At 37.1% G+C, this 22576-nt stretch overlaps 1 protein-coding gene across 1 annotated transcript; it reads right to left on the bottom strand.

The window, feature by feature from the left end:
• Positions 1-482: 482 nt before the first annotated feature.
• Positions 483-22215, bottom strand: LOC128226727 (peroxidasin homolog pxn-2-like). The gene is made up of 15 exons (XM_052936728.1): positions 22206-22215; positions 21608-21653; positions 21211-21308; positions 19873-19974; positions 14567-14671; positions 13884-14074; positions 12507-12680; positions 11939-12030; positions 8010-8136; positions 7474-7601; positions 5269-5352; positions 4866-5006; positions 3845-4014; positions 3247-3352; positions 483-582 (listed from the first exon to the last, which is right to left on the bottom strand). The coding sequence occupies exons 1-15, from the start codon at positions 22213-22215 to the stop codon at positions 510-512; spliced, it is 1647 nt and encodes a 548-aa protein (XP_052792688.1). The 3' UTR covers positions 483-509.
• Between the last annotated feature and the right edge of the window lie 361 nt (positions 22216-22576).

Below are 22576 nucleotides of genomic sequence, written 5' to 3'. Positions count from 1 at the left end.
AAGTGACACTCTTATTGAAAATCAATACATATACATGTAAAACAAACATACATTTTGAGTGATACACCCTCAACTACTTACTTAATAATGTATTTATGGAAAATATTAATTACTATTAACAATATTATAACCGTGTATCTAATAGCTGAAAACGCAAAAATATTAAATGATTGGTGAATGATAAAAGATTTACTGCGATCTACTACGGTCTCATAAGGCAGCAATACCGTGTTTTCTGCACATTTCTTTGAAATTAAACTCGGTATCCTTCATAAGAACCATTGTTTTCGACATCCGTTTATCCTTTATGGTATATTAAAACAATTGTGTTAAAACTTATTTGGGAGTAATAGTGCATCTTTAAGCTATCAACTTTCGCCACAATCGCACTAAAAGAAATGAGTTAAAAAAACTGGATCGAACATTTTATTGCAACATGACTTTACCCTTTTAAACATGTAAGTTTAATAGAATCATTTAAGACTATATCACAGTACATCGCTAGGTGTTTAGTTTGCCTTCCACAATGACAGGTTTATCCTTGGAAGTAGACTACAATCAAGGAACATGTTTCTGGATGCCCTGAAATAAACATGATAATAAACAAGATATATTTATTTAGAGTCTCAAACCAATTATGACGGTGAAGCCAAACTTAGTTTCGGGCGTTCCACAGTGCAAAAGTTGGTGGGGCAGGCTAAAAATAAAAATGTTTCAAAACTCCATGTTTTATTCAGTTTTCAGGAGTAGAACATACGTACTTTGCAACCTGTTTTGAGGTAATTTCGAGTTGAGCAAACTTTACGAAATAATATTTTATCAGATTTGGATAAAAAAGCATCATAATATTTTCGGAAAAGTCTGTCGAAAATATAAAAATGTTTTTGACTCAAAGTGCTCAAGAATACCAAATCAACAATGCTCTGTGGTTCCTTGATGATACCCTTAAAAATAAAGGAGGTATTTAAGAAAATAATGCAAATAATGGATTCAACTTAGTCTGGATATCTTCTTAAAATAGCTGCAATCATCACAAAGCCACAAGACGTTGTTGATAGCGGTCTTGAATATTTTGAATATTCATTTTGTATAAAGATATTTTTGAAAAATATGTAAATGATTTTTGATTGAATATCTTATACAATCATATCTAATAAAATTTCCTCAAACTCGTTTTTACAACAACGCATGGTGTATCTGATGTATGTATTATGCTTGTTAATATTGAACCTAAAAATAAAAGAAATGAAATTTTGAAACTTTTATGTGTTGGTCTTTCAAACTCACATTATCACTGTGGAATGCCCTTAATATAATTGTACAAAATTTGGACCAGTGCGTGTACACCACGTGATAAATTGCGTCATAAATGCTACCACGGAAGGCAACATTTGGCTTCGAATGAAGACTTAAAACAAAGATATCTTCACTATCTCGCGACCATTTTGAATGAAACAAAGCACAGCCTACGCCGCTTACGGAGCCCCGCCTTCCGTCTTTCAAAGAGTTTGATTGAGAGTTTAATGTCTTAAAACATTTCGACAAACCTTTTCGCAATACGGCCGTCTGACGGAGCACTGTCAAAACATTTTTTTTTGGAAACAGGTTCGTCGAAGTGTTTGATGAAACTAATCACCTTATCAAACTCCGGTAATAAAACGAAGGCGGGGTTCTTAAAGCGACATAGACTGCCCTTTGTTTCATTTAAAATGGTGTAGGAAAACAAAAGTTGTCTTTGTTTTAAGTTCGTATTTTAAGCAAAATGTTCCCTTCCGACGTAGCATATATGACGTAATTTATCACGTGGTATACACGAACTGTGAACGAAGGTAAAGAATAGTCGTTTGAACCTTCTTTGTTCCAAAACAATACTGACACGATTGGTTTTACACCTTGGATCACCCAACTGGGTTGTTATTATTTTGATTAAATCAAAGCAGTTGTTTCCCCTAGAAAGGAGCAACTGCCACTTTAAAATTGGATAGACTAGATTGAATAATACGATTGAGTAAGATCTGAGCGAACTGTCCTTGGTCTTATTGTATTTGAGATTGAATCAAGGAAATGGGCTGGATTAAATGATAATGTTTATTATAGAAATGGGCGAATGGTTAAGTTTAAGCGCTAACTGGAAAAGCGTAACTAAGTTCCAGGGGCGTACTAGCATACACAATGCTTTGGGGACATCACAGACTATGGGCGAATTTAAAAGATATCAATGCGCTGAAGTAATTAAAAAAGGAGATATGAATGGGATATGAATGGGAAATGAATGTGACTAAGAAAAAAGGAATTGAATATAATGACAATTTGTATATGCTTATTAGTCGCGATTTGTCATGGATGATCTTAATAAAAAATACATAGATGTGTTGAAGTACATACATGTATTTTTATTGAGGGAGTTTTTTTCGTAAAAACATGTAGGATGTACCAGCACGTGCATCACTCGGACACAAATGTGTTGACTTTCAAGGAACACCAGTCTTAGAATCGACGGTAGCTAACCAGCGTAGGCCAGTCGAAGGAGAGTATAGTGAAGAAGGTTGGACCATTAAGAAGGTACATAGGGCAGGGTGATGCTAAAGGGTTGAAAATAAGGGGTCCAACCGAACAAGATAAGATTTTCAATGGACAGTTTGAAGTAACCAAACATTTAACAAGTAATTAAGCTGGTTTTACAATATCCCCTATCAGGCATTACTTGTATCCTAGTTGATCTGGTTAACATAAATTTCACTTGGTGGTGCCGTTTGTGAATTCTTGGCCGAGCAGTGAGGGACATAACATTTAGTCGCATATTGGTCCCACAACTAGAAATGTCTATTAGTATAGAACTTGTACGAACACTTCTACAGATTCATTCAACTTACAGTGATAAATGGAGTGCGGGGATACAGGTCACTTGATTATCAAATGGATAGATGGCGGGTCAAGATTATTCGGGAATGGTGGCGATAAAAGGATAATGGTCGAGGAAAAAAATGGAATACGGTGGGATGGATTGGATGGGATTGGTTTTTGGTTTGGATTGTTATAAAGGAACTTTTTTCAGACAAATAGGAACTGACAGACTCACGCATCGGAAGAGCATTCGGTTAAATCTGAGACAGAGGGGTGAATAAATAAACCTCTAGATACATTTTGATTTTGATGTTATTCAAATACATGCATGAGCAACTATTAATTTCATCACAGTCAGTCTTAAAATGCAGTGGAAAAAAATCATAGAAATAGTTGTCTTACCTGTGATAAGAAGGACTTATAAACACATTTCTGTGAATCGTCCCCGTTTCGGAATTTTCACAAAATACAGAAGACAGCTGTATTGATTTTATACTCTGAAGTTGCTCTGAAATGGAATGGACCCATTCTTAAAGTAGACACAGTAATTTCATAGATTAAACTTTATATTGAATGGCACCAGGTATTAATTTTGCAATTAAAATGGAGTTACATGAGTACATTGAAAAGTAATATACTTTACCAGTAACCACCTATAAAGTTTAGTTGAGAAAATAAAATATCGTTGTACTAGGTCCATTTGTGAAAATCGACTATTTTATCCTAAACCTAGGTTTTGACATGTCTTGTTTCTAACACGTGTTTAACCACCTTTCGATGTTTAAAACACACGTAAGATATTTTCTTTTATCGAATTTTAAATTTAATGCAGACAAATTTTTGACTTATTCAATTAATATATATATGTCTCTCAGAAATGAGGTATTACTAGACACCTTTTGACCAATGTTGTATTTTGAACGCTGTAAGGTAGATAGTGTTCTAAATAATAACTTTCATATTGAACTATTTTTAAATTAAAAAAAAAAGATATAAATACCAGCTGTAAATCCTATTACTGGATCGCCTCTCTCATAAAAGAACCGATCACCGTCTTTCAAGCGCTTGAACTGAGAGCCTATGAGACATTGAGCTAGTGGGCCCAGCAAGCTTTTTCGGGACCTACGTTCAGTCACCAAGCCGGTAAACAGATCTATATCATCAGTACACCTGAAATAATAGTTAAATTGTTATCATTTGACGTATTCATTTTTATTATAATGATAATGTTGCCAATATCTCTCATATATTATTATTACACGTACACTTAAAGATTGATTCTCATTTTCCGTGCGTTCATGCAGAATGAACGATTAGCCGCGATTTTGAAAACCCATGAAGCGCGCTCGTGCTTCTTAGAAAAGTTATAGAAGCGCAGACGAGCGTTCAAACTATGAGAATGCACGAAAAATAAGAAACCTTACATATATTTTTACATTTCCCCTGTTCATTACTTTATTTTCTGTGGTAATTATGATTTTTGTTGTATAAATTTTCGCTTTAATAAAAAAAATATCGAGATTTTTTTAATTCGTGTATTACATATGCATGACAAAGGTCTTTTTTTACAAAGGTTGAAAAGTCGACCGGTCAATGAAAAACGAACGGAAAATTTAATGTACAGACAGTCAAGTGCGAAAATAAATATTACCGACAGGAATTATTGAGCTGAAGTTTTATGTCGAAATTAAGAAATGGAATGGAGTATATTGTCGCAATTGTGCTAAGAGAGTGTGGGTCGACAATGGGATACTGATTGAAAACAAAACATAAATGTAAGTTAGTTTGATTCACGGAATTATGAAAGTGAACATATATTTTTAAGATTTTGTTGAAAAGTGAACTTAAGGGTGAAGTCGCACTCTAATTTCAGAAATACATTAAGGAGAAAATACTTAAAAATTCAAATCTTTATTTTAAAATTTATATCCCCTACACAGTTAAAACACATTACTCTTATAATTTATACACTTATCATAATTGCAATGTAGAAAAACAATGAATACGGACAACTAGCCGACCTGTACACCTCTGAGAGTCTTCGAGCCATTGACCGGTCGTGATCCACCAGCCCTCCATGCCCCGGGCCGAAATGTCTTGGAACTGGCAGTCCACACCACTTCCGGTACTCACTATACCGTGCGTTGCCATGGTCACGACCTCTAAACATGAAATGCAATTTAAATGGATCTGCAAGGACATGCACAGCTATATCCCCTGAGTAGTTTGTCTCATAAAAGATGGCGGCAACCGTGAGAAATGCAACATTCATAATAATTCAAAACTAGATGAGTATATACATTGTATATGCATAGTTATATTTCAATTACCACAAGCAAACTATGTCCACTTTATTGGATGGATTTTTTCATTGATTTTTTTTCCAGAGTATATTTACCAATAATGTTATAACCAGTAATGTACCTGTGTATGTTGATACTGGCCAGATCGAAGGAGTCTTCATTTTCGTCCTTGTACAGATTATCTTGAATACTTGTCTCCAAAAATCTGGAATAAAGATAAAATACTGTTTTCTTTCTTAATATATTTTATAATTGTCACTTTGCCTTTAACTTAGGCTTGTCGTTGTACACGATATATTCACGATGTATACTTTTGCTCCGATACTTAGTTTTGGTTGAGAATTACATTTGTTTGATTTAGAACCAATGTGAAACAAAACATTTCATTTATTGCACTCGTTGTCACGATGTAAATACGCAAGAATGTGGTTTTGTGTCTTGGGTCTTATAACATTATTTATCTACGGAGAATATTGCGCCACGGACAAGTAATAGATATAGACTTATACGACGATAAGTGTATTGCATATATTAGTGGGCAAATAAATACATTAATAAATACAGATTTATAAATAGATAAATATTATTTTTTTTCCGTAAGATAAACATTAGATTATTAGCATGACCTTTCTTAATACAATGTATCGGCTAAAGGCATAACTCGAAAATCTCGTGCACGGTCCGCTTACAACCGTAAGAAGACACTTTTTCAATAGATATGCTGGGGGTTTAGTCGTATAATTTAACAAATCCTTTACTGGCATTTGCTAACAAATAAGTGCGAGCACCAAAATTTATTTATACATTTTTAGAAGTGCGTTATTCGTTATACGTGATTTATAGTGCTGCAAATCAGATCACCTTACACGAATATTTAGAGGAGTAACTGGTCTATGTCTGCCAACAAGGAGTTTCATATACCAAAATGTTCGCAATGATATGTAGTTTTTGGAAAAGTTAATCGTTTGTGTCGAGAAATCCAAGATGGCGTCCAAGATGGCCGCCAAATCAAAAACATTTAGAAAGTATTCGTATTTGCCTATTTCCATTACTACATTTAAGATTTCACTGACATATATCTACTCATATGTTAGTAGGTATATAAATAATGCAAGATAAGTGTATTTTATTACTATTTTTGGCGTTTTTGTTTATTTATTAGGCTAAAATATGCTTAATTATGCGCAAAATAGGGGTTTGAGTTAGCACTTCTATATGTTGACTGAAAAAAACATTTGTTTTTTTTCTGTTTAAATGACAATACAGAATATGGGTATGCATGTATAATGTTTTCCTGAACAAATGTTGAATAAATGTGTATGAAATGACAGCGAAAGTCAGATTTAATTGATCACATGGCAGTATATGAGTAAATTTCACGTTTTAAATTAATTTAGTACTAACTGCAGGACAATGTGTTATAAATAACGCGTGTTATTTAAGAAATGTGTCATAGTTATATTACACTGGAAACAAGTGTTGGCATTCTTTTTATTCATCGTCGGAGCTTTCGGTGTCCTCGACAAAGACGGATTCAAGTGTGTAAACGTTCGTGCACATCATTTCGTCTGTGTGAGTGTTTCCTGTGCAAGAACATGCCACTGTGCATGGTTGTCTGTTTGCAAAGCAAACACATGTTTCGCTACATATTTCGCATTCGCAAACGAGGTCGTTCAAGAGTTCCGGTGCAGCAGCTGGCTGACTCATCATTTTTGGTGTCAAACCATCTCCGTCTATTTCATATCCAAAGTAGGTAAATGGAGGAAGATCGTGTTGTGCTGTAGTGGCGTGTCTCCATATCCACAACTGGATCACACATTTTTGCAGATGAAGATTGAGACTCTCAGCGGTTGGGGGAATGTTCCTGGGATGAACAGAAGACTTTGCTTTGATGCATCATAACTGGTGAAGAGTTTGCACGTCGTTTCCCCCGTACAAACTGATAACAAACCTAGTGCATGCTGTTCTTTGAAGGTCGGAAAGCAGTAATTCTTCGCCCAAGTTCAAGAGAGGTTGGTAGTTTGACGCGCGCTCCGTCAGCAATTTGAATACTCTGCGCTTTCCCTTTCCGAAAAATCCGCTGGTAGTATCACATCCTGTGATACAGTACACTGACAGCAGAATATTTAATTGGTCTTTAGTCAGTTTGTTGATCAACTGGTGGACTGGAATAAATCGTCTACCATCCGTGTGAAGAGTAACCCTTCCAGTTGACATACACAGATGAGCAGCGCCTATATATTGATAATGATGCAGCAAGAGCACAAGAACATCTGTGTCTGGAGAGTGGATTGCTATACAAGTTGACCCTCTATCCGCCTCATACTTGGCATGAAGTATCATTACAGTGTCTGCTTCCTCTTGGTTAGTATCGAGTATGGGTTGATTGCAACACCCATTTGTGGTGACAATAACGCATGGTGTGCTTTTACCACCATTGATCAACAGGACTTCCTGTGGTTTTAATTTAGTACATGCATGTTCGGCTATGTATCAACTGTAAGACTGGATCAGTCTCTCCTTATTCTGCCCGTTACTCAAAAACATTTTCCAGTCCTTCGATACTTTAAGCTCACCCCGGACATCAACAATTCTACAACTGCTACAATCACCCCTGTATTTTCGTGTTACCGTTTTCGTGAAAAGACATGCAAGAAATCCCTCTTCGACTTCCGTCGGTAGCCTGTTCATAGTCAAAATTTGTATTGACATAAACGTAGCATAAATTGTATGATTGGAAGCGAACAGTAGAGGCATAAGCTGTAATTTTGCATGTTGATATACTGTCCAACTTGGAGACCTTGTAGAAGCCAGGAGAAGTTTAAGGGGTGTTGATACTCTTGATAAATAATTGTTCCATACCTGGAACGTTGGGGATACTTTCCGACCCTCCTCTCGGAATTCGTCGAGCAGACGCACCACATGAGTCGCAATAGCTTGGCAGAAACTTTCTATTTCAGGCTCTGGGTAAGAATCATCATTCATACATCTGAGGGTTGACAAGACCGATGTAACGTCATGATGTAAATGTTTGTTGTTGTTTATACACCAGCTTTCAAAGTTAATGAGCAGACGGCTGTATAACACTTCGTCAATCAACTTGAAGGCTGTCAATGCGAAATCGTTCCCAGTCATGATGTTGGCTGTTGTAGCTTGGGCATATGTTCCAGCATCGGTTAAAAGATGCTTCAGGCCTGCTTCCCCGTACAAGTAGCCTATTCCAGCAAAAATAGACATGAGAAGGTGCATCCCACCTTTGACGAGAATAACACCTTCCAGAGAAATGTCTTGACTCCATACAATTTCACAAGCTTTTGACAGCAGTCCCATGTCAAAAATTATATATGACTCTGTCCTAACTCATGCATAACCTCTTTGGCCCGAAGAAGTGTTGTGTATACAGTGCTGTAATCTGTTGTTTGGCCATGATGATTGGGTTGTAGGCGATAGTCGAGATGGTTTGATTGGCTTGCCCAATTGAATTTGCGAAAAAAAATGCTCCAGTTTGGAACTTTTTTATCTTCAGCTAAGTCATCACAAAAGACGGAGCTCCGTCCCAATGAGTATAGCAACTCCTTCAGTCTCGCACATTTTACAGCATTGGGCTCTATTGAATTTATTTCGTCTAGTGTGACAGAGCTTTCGAAAATGGGAGTTGGGCTTTGACTTGGTTTCTTGTAAGCAGTGAGGCAGCATAAACTACCACCTGGTAGGCACTTTTTGTCGAATGGCCTTATGGATGATTTTTCTAATCGTTGACTGATTCTGTTTTCAACACTTGTACTGGACACTAGAATACTGGTCATTGCATGAGTATTCCTTTTCCCATCAACCGTCCTCTCATCATGGGCCCAATTATCTGCCACTGCGACCACAAGTTTACCCCCTCTCTGTTTGGAAGCAATATTATCCGGTACAATTCCTCCAGATGGTGTAACTTTCTGTGCTGTAATTGCTTGATGAGCAGCCGAGGTTAGAAACATTCTTAGATCAGGATACGTTATTGTATACCCAAGGGCTGACATGTCTTAAATTAAGTGGCGGCTGTTGAATTCGTGGTAGAGATGAACACCTAGCCCAAGATGCTTCGGTGATGGGGTTGACGTAACTAGAGTAGTAATGTTGCAAGCATACATTTTCTGTTTGTGGTTTCCGATGCGGCATTGAAACATTTCCTGTCTGATAGCCAACATACTTTTATAACTATGTGCAGTTGTACACCCCTCATCTGTTGCTACTTGGATGAAACGTTCTCTTAACGTAGACAAGTAATACACTTTATTTTGGACTACAATCGAGTGCTCGTACTCTTCCTTTAGCCTCTCTGCTGCCTTTTTATATATTTCACTATACTTGTCAGATTCATTAAATACAGTTTTGGGTGGAGTACGGCCACCAGTGCGTGCATAACTGTATTAAGTCGCAAGACAGCCTTTTCTCCTATGATAGCGGGCTTCAACTGCTACAAGATCACCATTTGCAACAGCACTTAACCGATCGATAATTGTTTTATCATTGATCTGTAGAGCAGTTTTTAACACCTTGTGATATATGGAATTATGGTCTGTAGAAATAGAACTTTCAACATACGACCAACTTCGCGAATAACCTTGTGATGACGATTTACAGTTAGTGTCACATTTACATCCACAAATAAAACAATGTTCTTTCCAGTCAAAGTTATCGCTGTAAGATCTTGTTTTTAAATGTGTTCCAATATTTTCCTTGTTGGCCATATTCAAAACCCAGCGTCATTCCAGCCGATGGTTCTGAAAGTAAATACATTTAGATTGAGAATGATATGCATCATGTTCTCTTATACATGCACGGATGCTGCTCAGTGAGTTTGAGTAAGAGTGTTTTAGCTTCCTTATAACAAACATTACGATCTCTTTGCAAAATGAATTGACATTTATGAAGTTGTCCAACAGGCAACAGTATATGATTTTTTTACATAATAGTGTGTACTTCAAATTTTCTATAAAGATCTTTTCTATAAAGATGAAAACATATTTTTTCTCTCAACATGTATGAATTTTGTTATAATATTGGTATTCTACAAGTTACTAATGTACTGATAAATAACTAACTGTATTTGAGTTTATACAAATGTACATAATGCATGAGCTATATACCTCCATATGTAATATGCATAAGAATCAGTTTTGTCATGTGCGTAAAGTGTGGTGGTGGTCGATTTCTTCATAAGTGTTTGGCTCATCAATGTGACTAAGCTCTTCACAAAAAAGCTTCTAGATGGATTCCTTGAAAATAATATTCATTTTATCTTATTTTAAATAGATATAAGCTTGATGCCATCTTTCGAACATATCGGATATATATTTTTACAAGTATTATATATTAAACACTTCGTCAAGAAGGATAACTCGTATATCCGGCTACTAGTGAGTATCCGATTACTACTCAAGTTTCTAAAAAAAAAATACATGGGGGTGTGTGACAAAAGAACCAAATATACCTAGTTTTTCACCCCTACTACTAACCTATTTTTTATCTGCCTAAATTCGTATTATTTGAATTCATATTGTACATTTTAAAATCGTTTAGTTCTGTTTAGTTCTGTTTCATACTCAAGTGGCACTCCAAACTGTACTCAAACTGTCTCTTAAAGATATTGAATGTGTAGCAAAACATAAAGAAACATACTTTATCAATTCTATGAAATGATACATACCATAAAAATTACTTGTCTCCAATAATATCAATAGCATCAAATGTGAACACCACTGACTTACAAACTTACAGTAGATTTTCCCATGGCTTAATTATATCAAGGGGGAGTAACTGCTCAGATATATTGTAATCACTAGAAAGTAGGTTTACTGATAATTTCGCAGTTAAAGGCAAATGTAGCATGCGCCTTCTGTAAAAAGAAATAAATTAAAGAAGCAACACAGATTTATGAATTATATTCATTTTTTTAAATGTAATATATTATGATGGGTATGACCTCTCATAAAATTATGAAAACTTACCCCCCTCCCCACATATTCTTTAAAATTAGGTGCCACCTAGCTTGGCCAACAAATTATGAATCATTAAAGAGTGTATTTAACTGTTTTAATATGTGTCTTGTTTAACTATGAAGTGTAAGAATACTTAAAACTAGATAAAAAATAGTAGATCTGTAGTAGAAAAAGCGCAGTATGAGGTACCGCTGAAACTCGTTTTAATTACCCCACCCACATCATAAACCTTACTGCAAGAGGACATCACACTAATTTTAATTAAAATGCCACAAACATGAATGTCCATACTCTGTGCATCCATTTAAACTGAAAAATACATATGTTTGTTTATCCTCTTTCAGTATGCACATAAAAATGCTACCCCCAACCACTATTTTGCACATAATTTAGCACATTTTAGCTAAATAAATAAACAAAAATGACAAAGACAGTAATAAAAAACAAGTATATCGCATTCGTTATATACCTACTAACATACCAGTTGAAAATTGTCATTAAAAACTCAAATGTAGTAATGGAAATAGGCAAATATGAATACTCACTAAATGTTTGTGTTTTGGCGGCCATCTTGGACGCCATCTTGGATTTCTCAGCTTCGCATCGGCATTGAACAAAATGATTATCCATTCCAGAAACTTCAGACCTTTGCGAACATTTTGGTATATGAAACTTGCTGTTGGCAGACATAGACCAGTTAGGTGCTCTATACCTCTCAAAATTTGCAGCACTATTATCAATGCTGTGAACCTTTGTGTGCAAATCTAGTAAGTGCGTTCAGTGCTTTGATATGAGTGTACATACCCGTCCATTCTCGGACATTTGATGTCCATTGTCCACCTCAGTATGTGGTGATAGGCATAGCCATCGTTCTCGTTCGAGTGATAAAGCGCCACCTGCAGTTCAAGGTAATACATGTTTTTGGAAACACTTATAGAAAACACTCACCTGCTTTTTAGTACTTAAAGGAAAGGGCAAGGCAGCATGTTTAAGACCTGCTTGAACTGCCGAAAATATATAAAAAGCGAACCATTATTAATGACATGGTTTTAGGAAACACTTAAATGAAGATCTTGTGAAATACATTTAAACCGCCATTTTGCATGCTTCAGCACACGAAAGACAACTCAAATTGAAAATCTAGTACAGTTTGTTTTAGATATAGGTCATTAGACTAAGGGTGTACGATAGAGTGTGATAATGTTTTGCATAAGTCAGAAACACGTCAACAGTTCCTTTCAATCCTTGATTAGATATTAAGACGATAAATTAAAACTTAATGCTACAAAATCATTTAGGCTGCATTATTTTCAATATCAATATTATAATTATATCGATTTTTATTAGTTATATTATTTCACAAAATACCCACTTTAAAGAAGTGGTCATCCAGCTTTTCCGGTGGCATTGTTTCCACGTGCGCAGCGTCCATCATTGAGATGTTCTTGTGTACCAGAGAGTGGCCGTAACGCATCGCTGCCGAGGCAAACGCGTTAATGACGGTGGCGTCGACGTCAGGATTATACGTGTCTCTATAGCTGCATCGCTGGTTGGAGAAAAAAAGGTTTTTAACTAGGTATATGTTAAGAGTTCAATTTTGACGATCTACAGAAAATAGAACGGGCGTAACTCGGCAGTCTGAGGTAACCCGCTCTATTTTCTGTGGACCGTCAACAATATTCGGAACTCCTCGGCCATTTTCTACGGAAACAACCTCGGATATATGCCGGTACATCAGTAGAAGTAGTTCGTAAAATTTGAATTTGGTCAACAATTGGACTGTTTCTTATTTGGTGTTTGTTGGTGCATTCGTCAGAATCGATCTACGTCAAATTGACATAAAATAAACATAAAATTTAAAATAAAAGCCCCGATTGCCATTAGCCCACACCCAAATGCAAACACCGAGGTAAGTTATTACCTTATATTACGTATAGTTTAATTCCGAACATTGAAGGTACAATATTGCTTCCTAAAATTGAAATAACATAGCAGTATCGTACAGCGTATATGTCGCTACATAGCGGTGATGCTTGATGAAACAAGAAACTATTTAATTTAATAGAAATCCATTTAAATGTTACATTCATTTATGCATTTTGCATTTATTCACGGACAGTGTGTGTATACCACGTGATAAATGACGTCATAAATGCTACGTCGGAGGGAAACATTTTGCTTCGAATGAAGACTTAAAACGAAGATAACTTTACTATTTCTTCACCGTTTAAAATGAAACATACCTCCGGTGTGCCTACGCCTACGCCGCTTACGGATCCCCGCCTTCGGTCTTTTACAAGAGTTTGATTGAGAGTTTAGTTTCTTAAAACTCTTCGACAAACCTTTTTTACAGAACGGCCGTCTGACGGAGCACTGTCAAAACATTATTTAGAAACAGCTTTGTCGAAGTGTTTGATGAAACTAATCACCTTATCTAATTCCTGTAATAAAACGAAGGTGGTGCTCTTTAAGCGGCATAGACTGCCCTTTGAGCCATTTAAAATGGTGTAGTAAAGGAAAAGTTATCTTTGTTTTAAGACTTCATTTTAAGCAAAATGTTGCCTTCCGACGTAGCATATATGACGTGATTTATTATCTAGTATACGCTCACAGATAGACAGACGTATTAACATATGTGATGCTATATACGCTAACTTGTAAAAGAATAAGCGAAAGAAAACGTTTTTTTTAAACAAACAATTACATCGACTGTAAGGCCATATTTCCGCATAGCGTACGGCCCAAGTACCAAGGGTAGGTACTCAGAAAACACGATGTGCTGCCACTCGGCGATCAGGATGCGCCGGGTCTCCTGATATAACCACTCGTCTCCCCAGGCCGGGTTGATATGAGCCAACTCTCTTGCCACGCGGTTGTGTTCATTCAACCATAACGTGTGCATGGACGCCAGGGCGGGCTGCTCATGGAGGCGGATGTCGCCTACAACAGAAGTAGAAAGCGTTTTACTTAACGTCGCATTGTTGAGCATTTAATGAAAGCTTAGAAGTACGTTTGTGCATCAAAGATATTTATGTGCAGTAAGGAGATCCGCCATGTGATTAAGAACCATTTACCATCCCAGAACTGATCAGTGACAAAACTCCGTGTGGAAATCGAACCCATGACACACTGATCCAGATTTCTACACGCTATTAAATCAATCGGCAATCACCATAGAACGTGAATAATGTATATGTTAATATCAATCAATACAGGACTGGCATAAATTACGTAATAGGCGATATTATAAGTTAACCATATAAGCATTGGATGCTTTAAGTTTTAAAATAATTATCGCGTTTAGGCATTTTAACCCTATTCCGACGAATATATACTAGAGTAGTTTTGTAAAACATATACTAGTAGTTTTGTAAAAGGCCAGCACTATTTTATACCGTAGGTTCTTCTTTCTTAACAATGAAGTGTGTTCACCTGATCTCCCACAGTAATTATTATTGATGTCAAAATCTCCCGCCAAACTGCATGTAGCGCCGTCATAATCCTGTGTCAACTTTTCGCCATTCGACTTCAGAAGGCCTGTGTGCGAAGAAATATTTTAAAGTAGATAAAGTGAAAAACACCCATACTCCGACTGTAAAAAACACAACAGACAGACACAGCATACAGAACAACACAGACATATCACATACAAACAACACAGACAGGCCAGATACACAACAACACGGACAGATCACATACAAAACAACACAGACAGACCAGATACACAAAAAACACAGACAGATCACAAACAAAACAACACAGACAGACCGGATACACAACAACACAGACAGATCACTTACAAAACAACACAGACAGACCAGATACACAATAACACACACAGATCACATACAAAACAACACACACAGATCACATATAGGACAACACAGACAGACCAGATACACAACCACACAAACAGATCACATACAGGACAACACAGACAGACCAGATACACAACAACACACACAGATCACATACAGGACAACACAGACAGATCACATACAAAAAAACCTCAGACAGACCACATACAGAACAACACAGGCAGACCAGATACACAACCACATAGACAGACAAGATACACAACAACACAGACAGACCACATACAGAACAACACAGACATACCATAAACAAAACAACACAGACAGATCACATACAATTTAACACAGCCAGATAACATCAAAGCAAAGATGACAGATCACAAACAGGACAACACAGACAGACCAGATACACAACCACACAGACAGACCACATACATAACAACACAGGCAGACCAGATACACAACCACATAGACAGACCAGATACACAACAACACAGACAGACCACATACAAAACATCACAGACAGGCCACAAACAAAACAACACAGCCAGATCACATACAATTTAACACAGCCAGATAACATCAAAGCAAAGATGACAGATCACAAACAGGACAACACAGACAGACCAGATACACAATCACACAGACAGATCACATACAGGACAAAACAGACAGACCAGAAACACAACAACACAGACAGATCACATACAAAACAACACAGACATACCAGATACACAATCACACAGACAGATCACAAACAGGACAACACAGACAGATCACATACAAAACAACTCAGACAGACCACATACAGAACAACACAGGCAGACCAGATACACAACCACATAGACAGACCAGATCCACAACAACACAGACAGACCACATACAGAACAACACAGACATACTACAAACAAAACAACACAGACAGATCACATACAATTCAACACAGCCAGATAACATCAAAGCAAAGATGACAGATCACATACAGGACAACACAGACAGAGGAGATACACAACAACACAGAAAGATCACATACAAAACAACACAGGCAGACCAGATACACAACCACATAGACAGACAAGATACACAACAACACAGACAGACCACATACAGAACAACGCAGACAGACCAGATACACAACCACATAGACAGATCAGATACACAACAACACAGACAGACCACATACAGAACAACACAGACAGACCAGATACACATCCACATAGAGAGACCAGATATATAACAACACAGACAGACCACATACAGAACAACACAGACAGACCACATACAAAACAATACAGACAGATCACATACAATTCAACACAGCCAGATAACATCAAAGCAAAGATGACAGATCACATACAGAACAACACAGACAGACCACATACAAAACAATACAGACAGATCACATACAGAACAATACAGACAGACCACATACAATTCAACACAGCCTGATAACATCAAAGCAAAGATGACAGATCATATACAGAACCACACAGACAGACAACATACATAACAACTCAGACAAACCATTTACATAACAACTTAAGCATTTAACATACAGAACAATACAGAAATATCATTTACAGAATAACAGGCACGGATCATATACAGAACAACACAGACCGATCACATACATAACAGTACAGACATACCACATACAGGACAACACAGGCAGACCATATACAACACAAAACAGACAGATCATATACAAAACAAAACAGACCGATCACATACACAACAACAAAGACAGACCACACGCATAACAACACAGGCAGATAACATACACAACAACACAGACAAATAACAAACAGAACAATACAGACAGATAACATACAGAAAAACACAGACAGATCATATACAAAACAAAACAGACCGATTACATACAGAACAACACAGACATATCACATACAGAACAACACAGACAGACCATATACAAAACAAAACAGACATTGCATATACAGAATATCACAGCCAGATAGCATACAGAACAACACAGGTAGATTATATACAGAACAACACAGACAAATAACATGCAGAACAACACAGACAGATAACATACAGAATATCACAGATAGATCATATACTAAACAAGACAGACAGATTACATTCAGAACAACACAGAAATATCACATACAGAAGAACACAGACAGACCATACATAAAAAAAACATATTAAACAGACATATCATTTACAGAATAACACAGCCAGACAACATACAGACCAACACAGACCGATCACATACACAACAACTCAGACAGATCACACACAGAACAACACAGACAGATCACACACAGAACAACACAGACTGGGCATATACAGAAAACGCAGACAGACCACATACAGAACAACACAGACTAGTCATATACAGAAAACGCAGACGGACCACAAACAGAACAGCACAGACTGGTCATACACACAGCAACAAAAACAGACCACATTCATAACAACACGGGCAGATAACATACACAACAACACAGACAAATAACATACAGAACAACACAGACATATCACATACAGAACAACACAGACAGACCATATACAAAACAAAACAGACATTTCATATACAGAATATCACAGCCAGATAGCATACAGAACAACACAGGTAGATTATATACAGAACAACACAGACAAATAACATTCAGAACAACACAGACAGATAACATACGGAATAACACAAATAGATCATATACAAAACAAAACAGACAGATTACATTCAGAACAACACAGAAATATCACATGCAGAAGAACACAGAGAGACCATATATAAAAAAACGTAACAGACATATCATATACAGAATAACACAGCCAGACAACATACAGACCAACACAGACCGATCACACACAGAACAATACAGACATATCACACACAGACCAACACAGACTGGTCAAATACATAAAACGCAGACAGACCACATACAGAACAACACAGACTAGTCATATACAGAAAACACAGACAGACCATAAACAGAACAGCACATACTGTTCATATACAGAACAACACAGACTGGTCATATACATAACAACACAGGCAGACCACACACAGAATGACACAGACAGATAACATCCCGAACAACACAGACCCGTCACACAAAGAACAACACAGACATATCGCACACAGAAAACACTGGGTATTCAGAACAAAACAGATAGGTCGAATACACATCAATACAGACAGACCGATAACAGAACAGCACAGACAGATCATTTGCAAAACAAAGCAAACAGATCATATACAAAGCAACCCCGACAAATAACATACAGAAAAACAAAGACTGGTCACAATACAAATATACAAATATCGAGACCATATACAGAACAACACAGACGAACAATATACAGTACACCACAGACAAACCATATACAGTACAACACAGACAAACCATATACAGTACAACACAGACAAACCATATACAGTACAACACAGACAAACCATATACAGAACAACACAGACAAACCATATACAGTACAACACAGACAAACCATATACAGTACAACACAGACAAACCATATACAGTACAACACAGACAGACCATATACAGTACAACACAGACTAATCATATACAGAACAACACAGACAAACCATATACAGAACAACACAGACTAACCATATACAGAACAACACAGACTAGCCATATACAGAACAACACAGACTAACCATATACAGAACAACACAGACTAGCCATATACAGAACAACACAGACAAACCATATACAGAACAACACAGACAAACCATATACAGTACAACACAGACAAACCATATACAGTACAACACAGACAAACCATATATAATACAACACAGACTAACCATATACAGAACAACACAGACAAACCATATACAGTACAACACAGACAAACCATATACAGAACAACACAGACAAACCATATACAGTACAACACAGACTAACCATATACAGAACAACACAGACTAACCATATACAGAACAACACAGACAGACCATATACAGAACAACACAGACTAACCATATACAGAACAACACAGACTAACCATATACAGAACAACACAGACAAACCATATACAGTACAACACAGACTAACCATATACAGAACAACACAGACAAACCATATACAGAACAACACAGACTAACCATATACAGTACAACACAGACAAACCATATACAGAACAACACAGACAAACCATATACAGAACAACACAGACAAACCATATACAGTACAACACAGACAAACCATATACAGAACAACACAGACAAACCATATACAGAACAACACAGACTAACCATATACAGAACAACACAGACTAACCATATACAGTACCACACAGACAAACTATATACAGAACAACACAGACAAACCATATACAGAACAACACAGACTAACCATATACAGAACAACACAGACTAACCATATACAGAACAACACAGACAAACCATATACAGAACAACACAGACAAACCATATACAGAACAACACAGACAAACCATATACAGAACAACACAGACAAACCATATACAGAACAACACAGACAAACCATATACAGTACAACACAGACAAACCATATACAGAACAACACAGACAAACCATATACAGTACCACACAGACAAACCATATACAGAACAACACAGACAAACCATATACAGTACAACACAGACAAACCATATACAGAACAACACAGACAAACCATATACAGAACAACACAGACAAACCATATACAGTACAACACAGACAAACCATATACAGAACAACACAGACAAACCATATACAGTACCACACAGACAAACCATATACAGAACAACACAGACAAACCATATACAGAACAACACAGACAGACCATATACAAAACTATACAAACATATCACAAACAAAACAACATTAACAGGTCACATAAAAACACACAGATATATCATATACAAAACAACACAAACATGATACACACATGCAAAAATACTTACCTCCGGACATTTCCCTAAGGGACAACGCCTCTTCCTCATCGCTTCCGTACAGCACGGACAAGTCAAGATAGGATGTCTGAGAGTTAAACTGCTGCCTGATCCCTGAAATATGTGTGAGTACATGGCGTCAATGTCTGTAGTATGGATGGAATATGTGTGAGTACATGGCGTCAATGTCTGTAGTATGGATGGAATATGTGTGAGTACATGGCGTCAATGTCTGTAGTATGGATGGAATATGTGTAAGTACATGGCGTCAATGTCTGTAGTATGGATGGAATATGTGTAAGTACATGGCGTCAATGTCTGTAGTATGGATGGAATATGTGTGAGTACATGGCGACAATGTCTGAAGTATGGCTGGAGTATGTGTGAGTACATGTCATCAATGTCTTTAGTACGGCTGGAATATGTGTAAGTACATGGCGACAATGTCTGAAGTATTATGGATAAACATGTGGCACCATGCCTGAAATTTGGCTGTTTATGAATGTATACGTGGTAACAAAATGTCAGAAATGTGGCTGTTTATGACTGAAAACGTGGTAACAAAATGTCAGAAATGTTGCTGTTTATGAATGAATACGTGGTAACAAAATGTCAGAAATGTGGCTGTTTATGAATGAAAACGTGGTAACAAAATGTCAGAAATGTGGCTGTTTATGAATGAATACGTTGTAACAAAATGTCATAAATGTGGCTGTTTATGAATGAATACGTGATAACAAAAAGTCTGATATATGGCTATTATATAGATGGATGCATTCCATCAATATCCTAATGCGAATATCTGGAAAATGTGTTATATTTGAAATAAAAGTCTCTTTATTCCGCTAGAATAAAATTAATGACATCAGACCGTCTCAAAACGCAGCATTTTAATATTTTATGAAAATGCCTGTATCGTAGTGGGGGTCATTTCTTTTATAATGTCTTAATTTCGAAAGATTATGCACCAGTCAACTGTCACCACGTCTCTCCAGGTCTGGGAAATAGCGGGGACTTTGATTTTCGGTCCAGCCAATCCCAGATAAAATCCCCGTCCTGCGGGAACAAACTGCTGGTAAAATACCCGCCAAATGCCCCCGCACCACACGGACATCTTAGGTAAGGCCTATTCCCAGCTGTTTTCGGCGCGAAAACAAAACCACCGCATTTACTCGGCACTGCGGTGCCACCTGGAAGGTACAAACACGACCCATTTCTCCCGCCATCCTCGGTATACCCCCGGAGCTGGGGAGGGGGCGTGGTTACAATTGACTGGTGCATTATATTGAACGTGTTCCTCGTAATCCCTGACATGTTATCAAAATACGCAAGAAACACCCTATCCCTTACCATTGCAGTCGATCTGAGCCTTGGACCGGGCAAGGGGCATGCACCTGTCCTGGAAGAAGGAGTCACCGGAGGGAATGTGGATAGGAAAACACTCGGAGCTGAAAGGAAAGTGTACATATTATACAATTATATAACAATTTGACAACGAGTTTGTCAATTTCGGACACATTTTTATTTTTTAATTTTCATATTGAGGCAGGATATACAAACTAAGACTTAATAATTAAGCATCACATGTATTTTTAACAAATTTTGCGATATGGAACAAAATTAGGTTTAAACACTTCAGATAAATGTGAAAAGCTAAAAGTTATCTTCAGGGTCCCGCTTTCTCGAGCAATCCGTTGTCCTTAATAACAGAACCAAGCTTAACAAACGGTTGGGACAGTGCACCTACTTTGCGCTATCATTTTGACAGCAGTCTAGAGGATCCCCGTCATCCCCTGAAAATAAGCGTGAGAGGATAGAGATATATGTCAGCTTGTATGAGGGCTGTCCGTAAAGTTCGTGGACAATAGGTTTTTGAAATAAATTAAATCTATGGATATTATTTTCTCCAGTGTTATCAATAGCTAAACAAGGCGTATATATTGATTAAACTTAGGAAGGGAAACTAATGTTATTTTTATTAATATTTAGTAATAGCAAGATGACATGAATTTAAATCTTAATGATTAAAGCTGCAGTCTCACAGATTTACATTTTTTTATCTTTTGTCTTTGAATGAGCAATTATTTGCGTAAATATCTGCAACCCAGTTATAAAATATCATTGGCTGACACATTGTCAACGCAAAATCTGACGGAGGAATTGTGTATCGAATAGGTGACAGTAGGCGGACCTTTAAACACCCGCGAAAGTTGAAATTCTTAGAGGTGCACTTTTTATTTTTTTCTAAACCTTTTTAACTGTTTTATGAGTGATGACGTAATGACTATAAATGGCAGCAGGTACATATATTCTATTATGAACATGATAATCACGAATAAGCTTACGAGTAAACATCTCAGTGAGGACAATATCGTGGGCCAAGAATTGTCCGAATATCATCATCATGTAAGAGAACGCCTTTTCCTCCAGCATCTGGTTTCCGGCGCGATGGACGGTGTTACTGATCGTTCTTGGGTTGGGCAGTGTCATTCCGCCATGTCCGGTTTCCCGCGGGACGCTCGTTCCTGTGTTAAGTAGGATAAAAGGGGCAACGAACATGTAACTTTGAACATATAATAATTGGACAAAAATACATCACCCAAAGTATAATTACTGTAAGCTGTCGAATAGCACTGCGATTCTTGTTACTATTGCCACATTTAGTACTCATGTCAAGTGTTGAGCCCCCCCACCCCCCCCCCCCCCCCCCCCAACT

Source organism: Mya arenaria, chromosome 1, assembly GCF_026914265.1.
Source record: "Mya arenaria isolate MELC-2E11 chromosome 1, ASM2691426v1".
NCBI classification, from domain to species: Eukaryota; Metazoa; Mollusca; class Bivalvia; order Myida; family Myidae; genus Mya; species Mya arenaria.
Note: the sequence above shows the minus strand (reverse complement) of the source record. Positions and strands in the feature narration are given on the sequence as shown.

What these genes read in the sequence shown, in the direction of transcription:
- LOC128226727 (XM_052936728.1), bottom strand. An exon ending in AAGTATCCCCAACGTTCCAG is followed by an intron (nt 7,602 to 8,009) that starts GTATGGAACAAT and finishes TTAAAACCACAG; the next exon opens with GAAGTCCTGTTGATCAATGG. An exon ending in GCCAGTATCAACATACACAG is followed by an intron (nt 5,007 to 5,268) that starts GTACATTACTGG and finishes TTTCATGTTTAG; the next exon opens with AGGTCGTGACCATGGCAACG.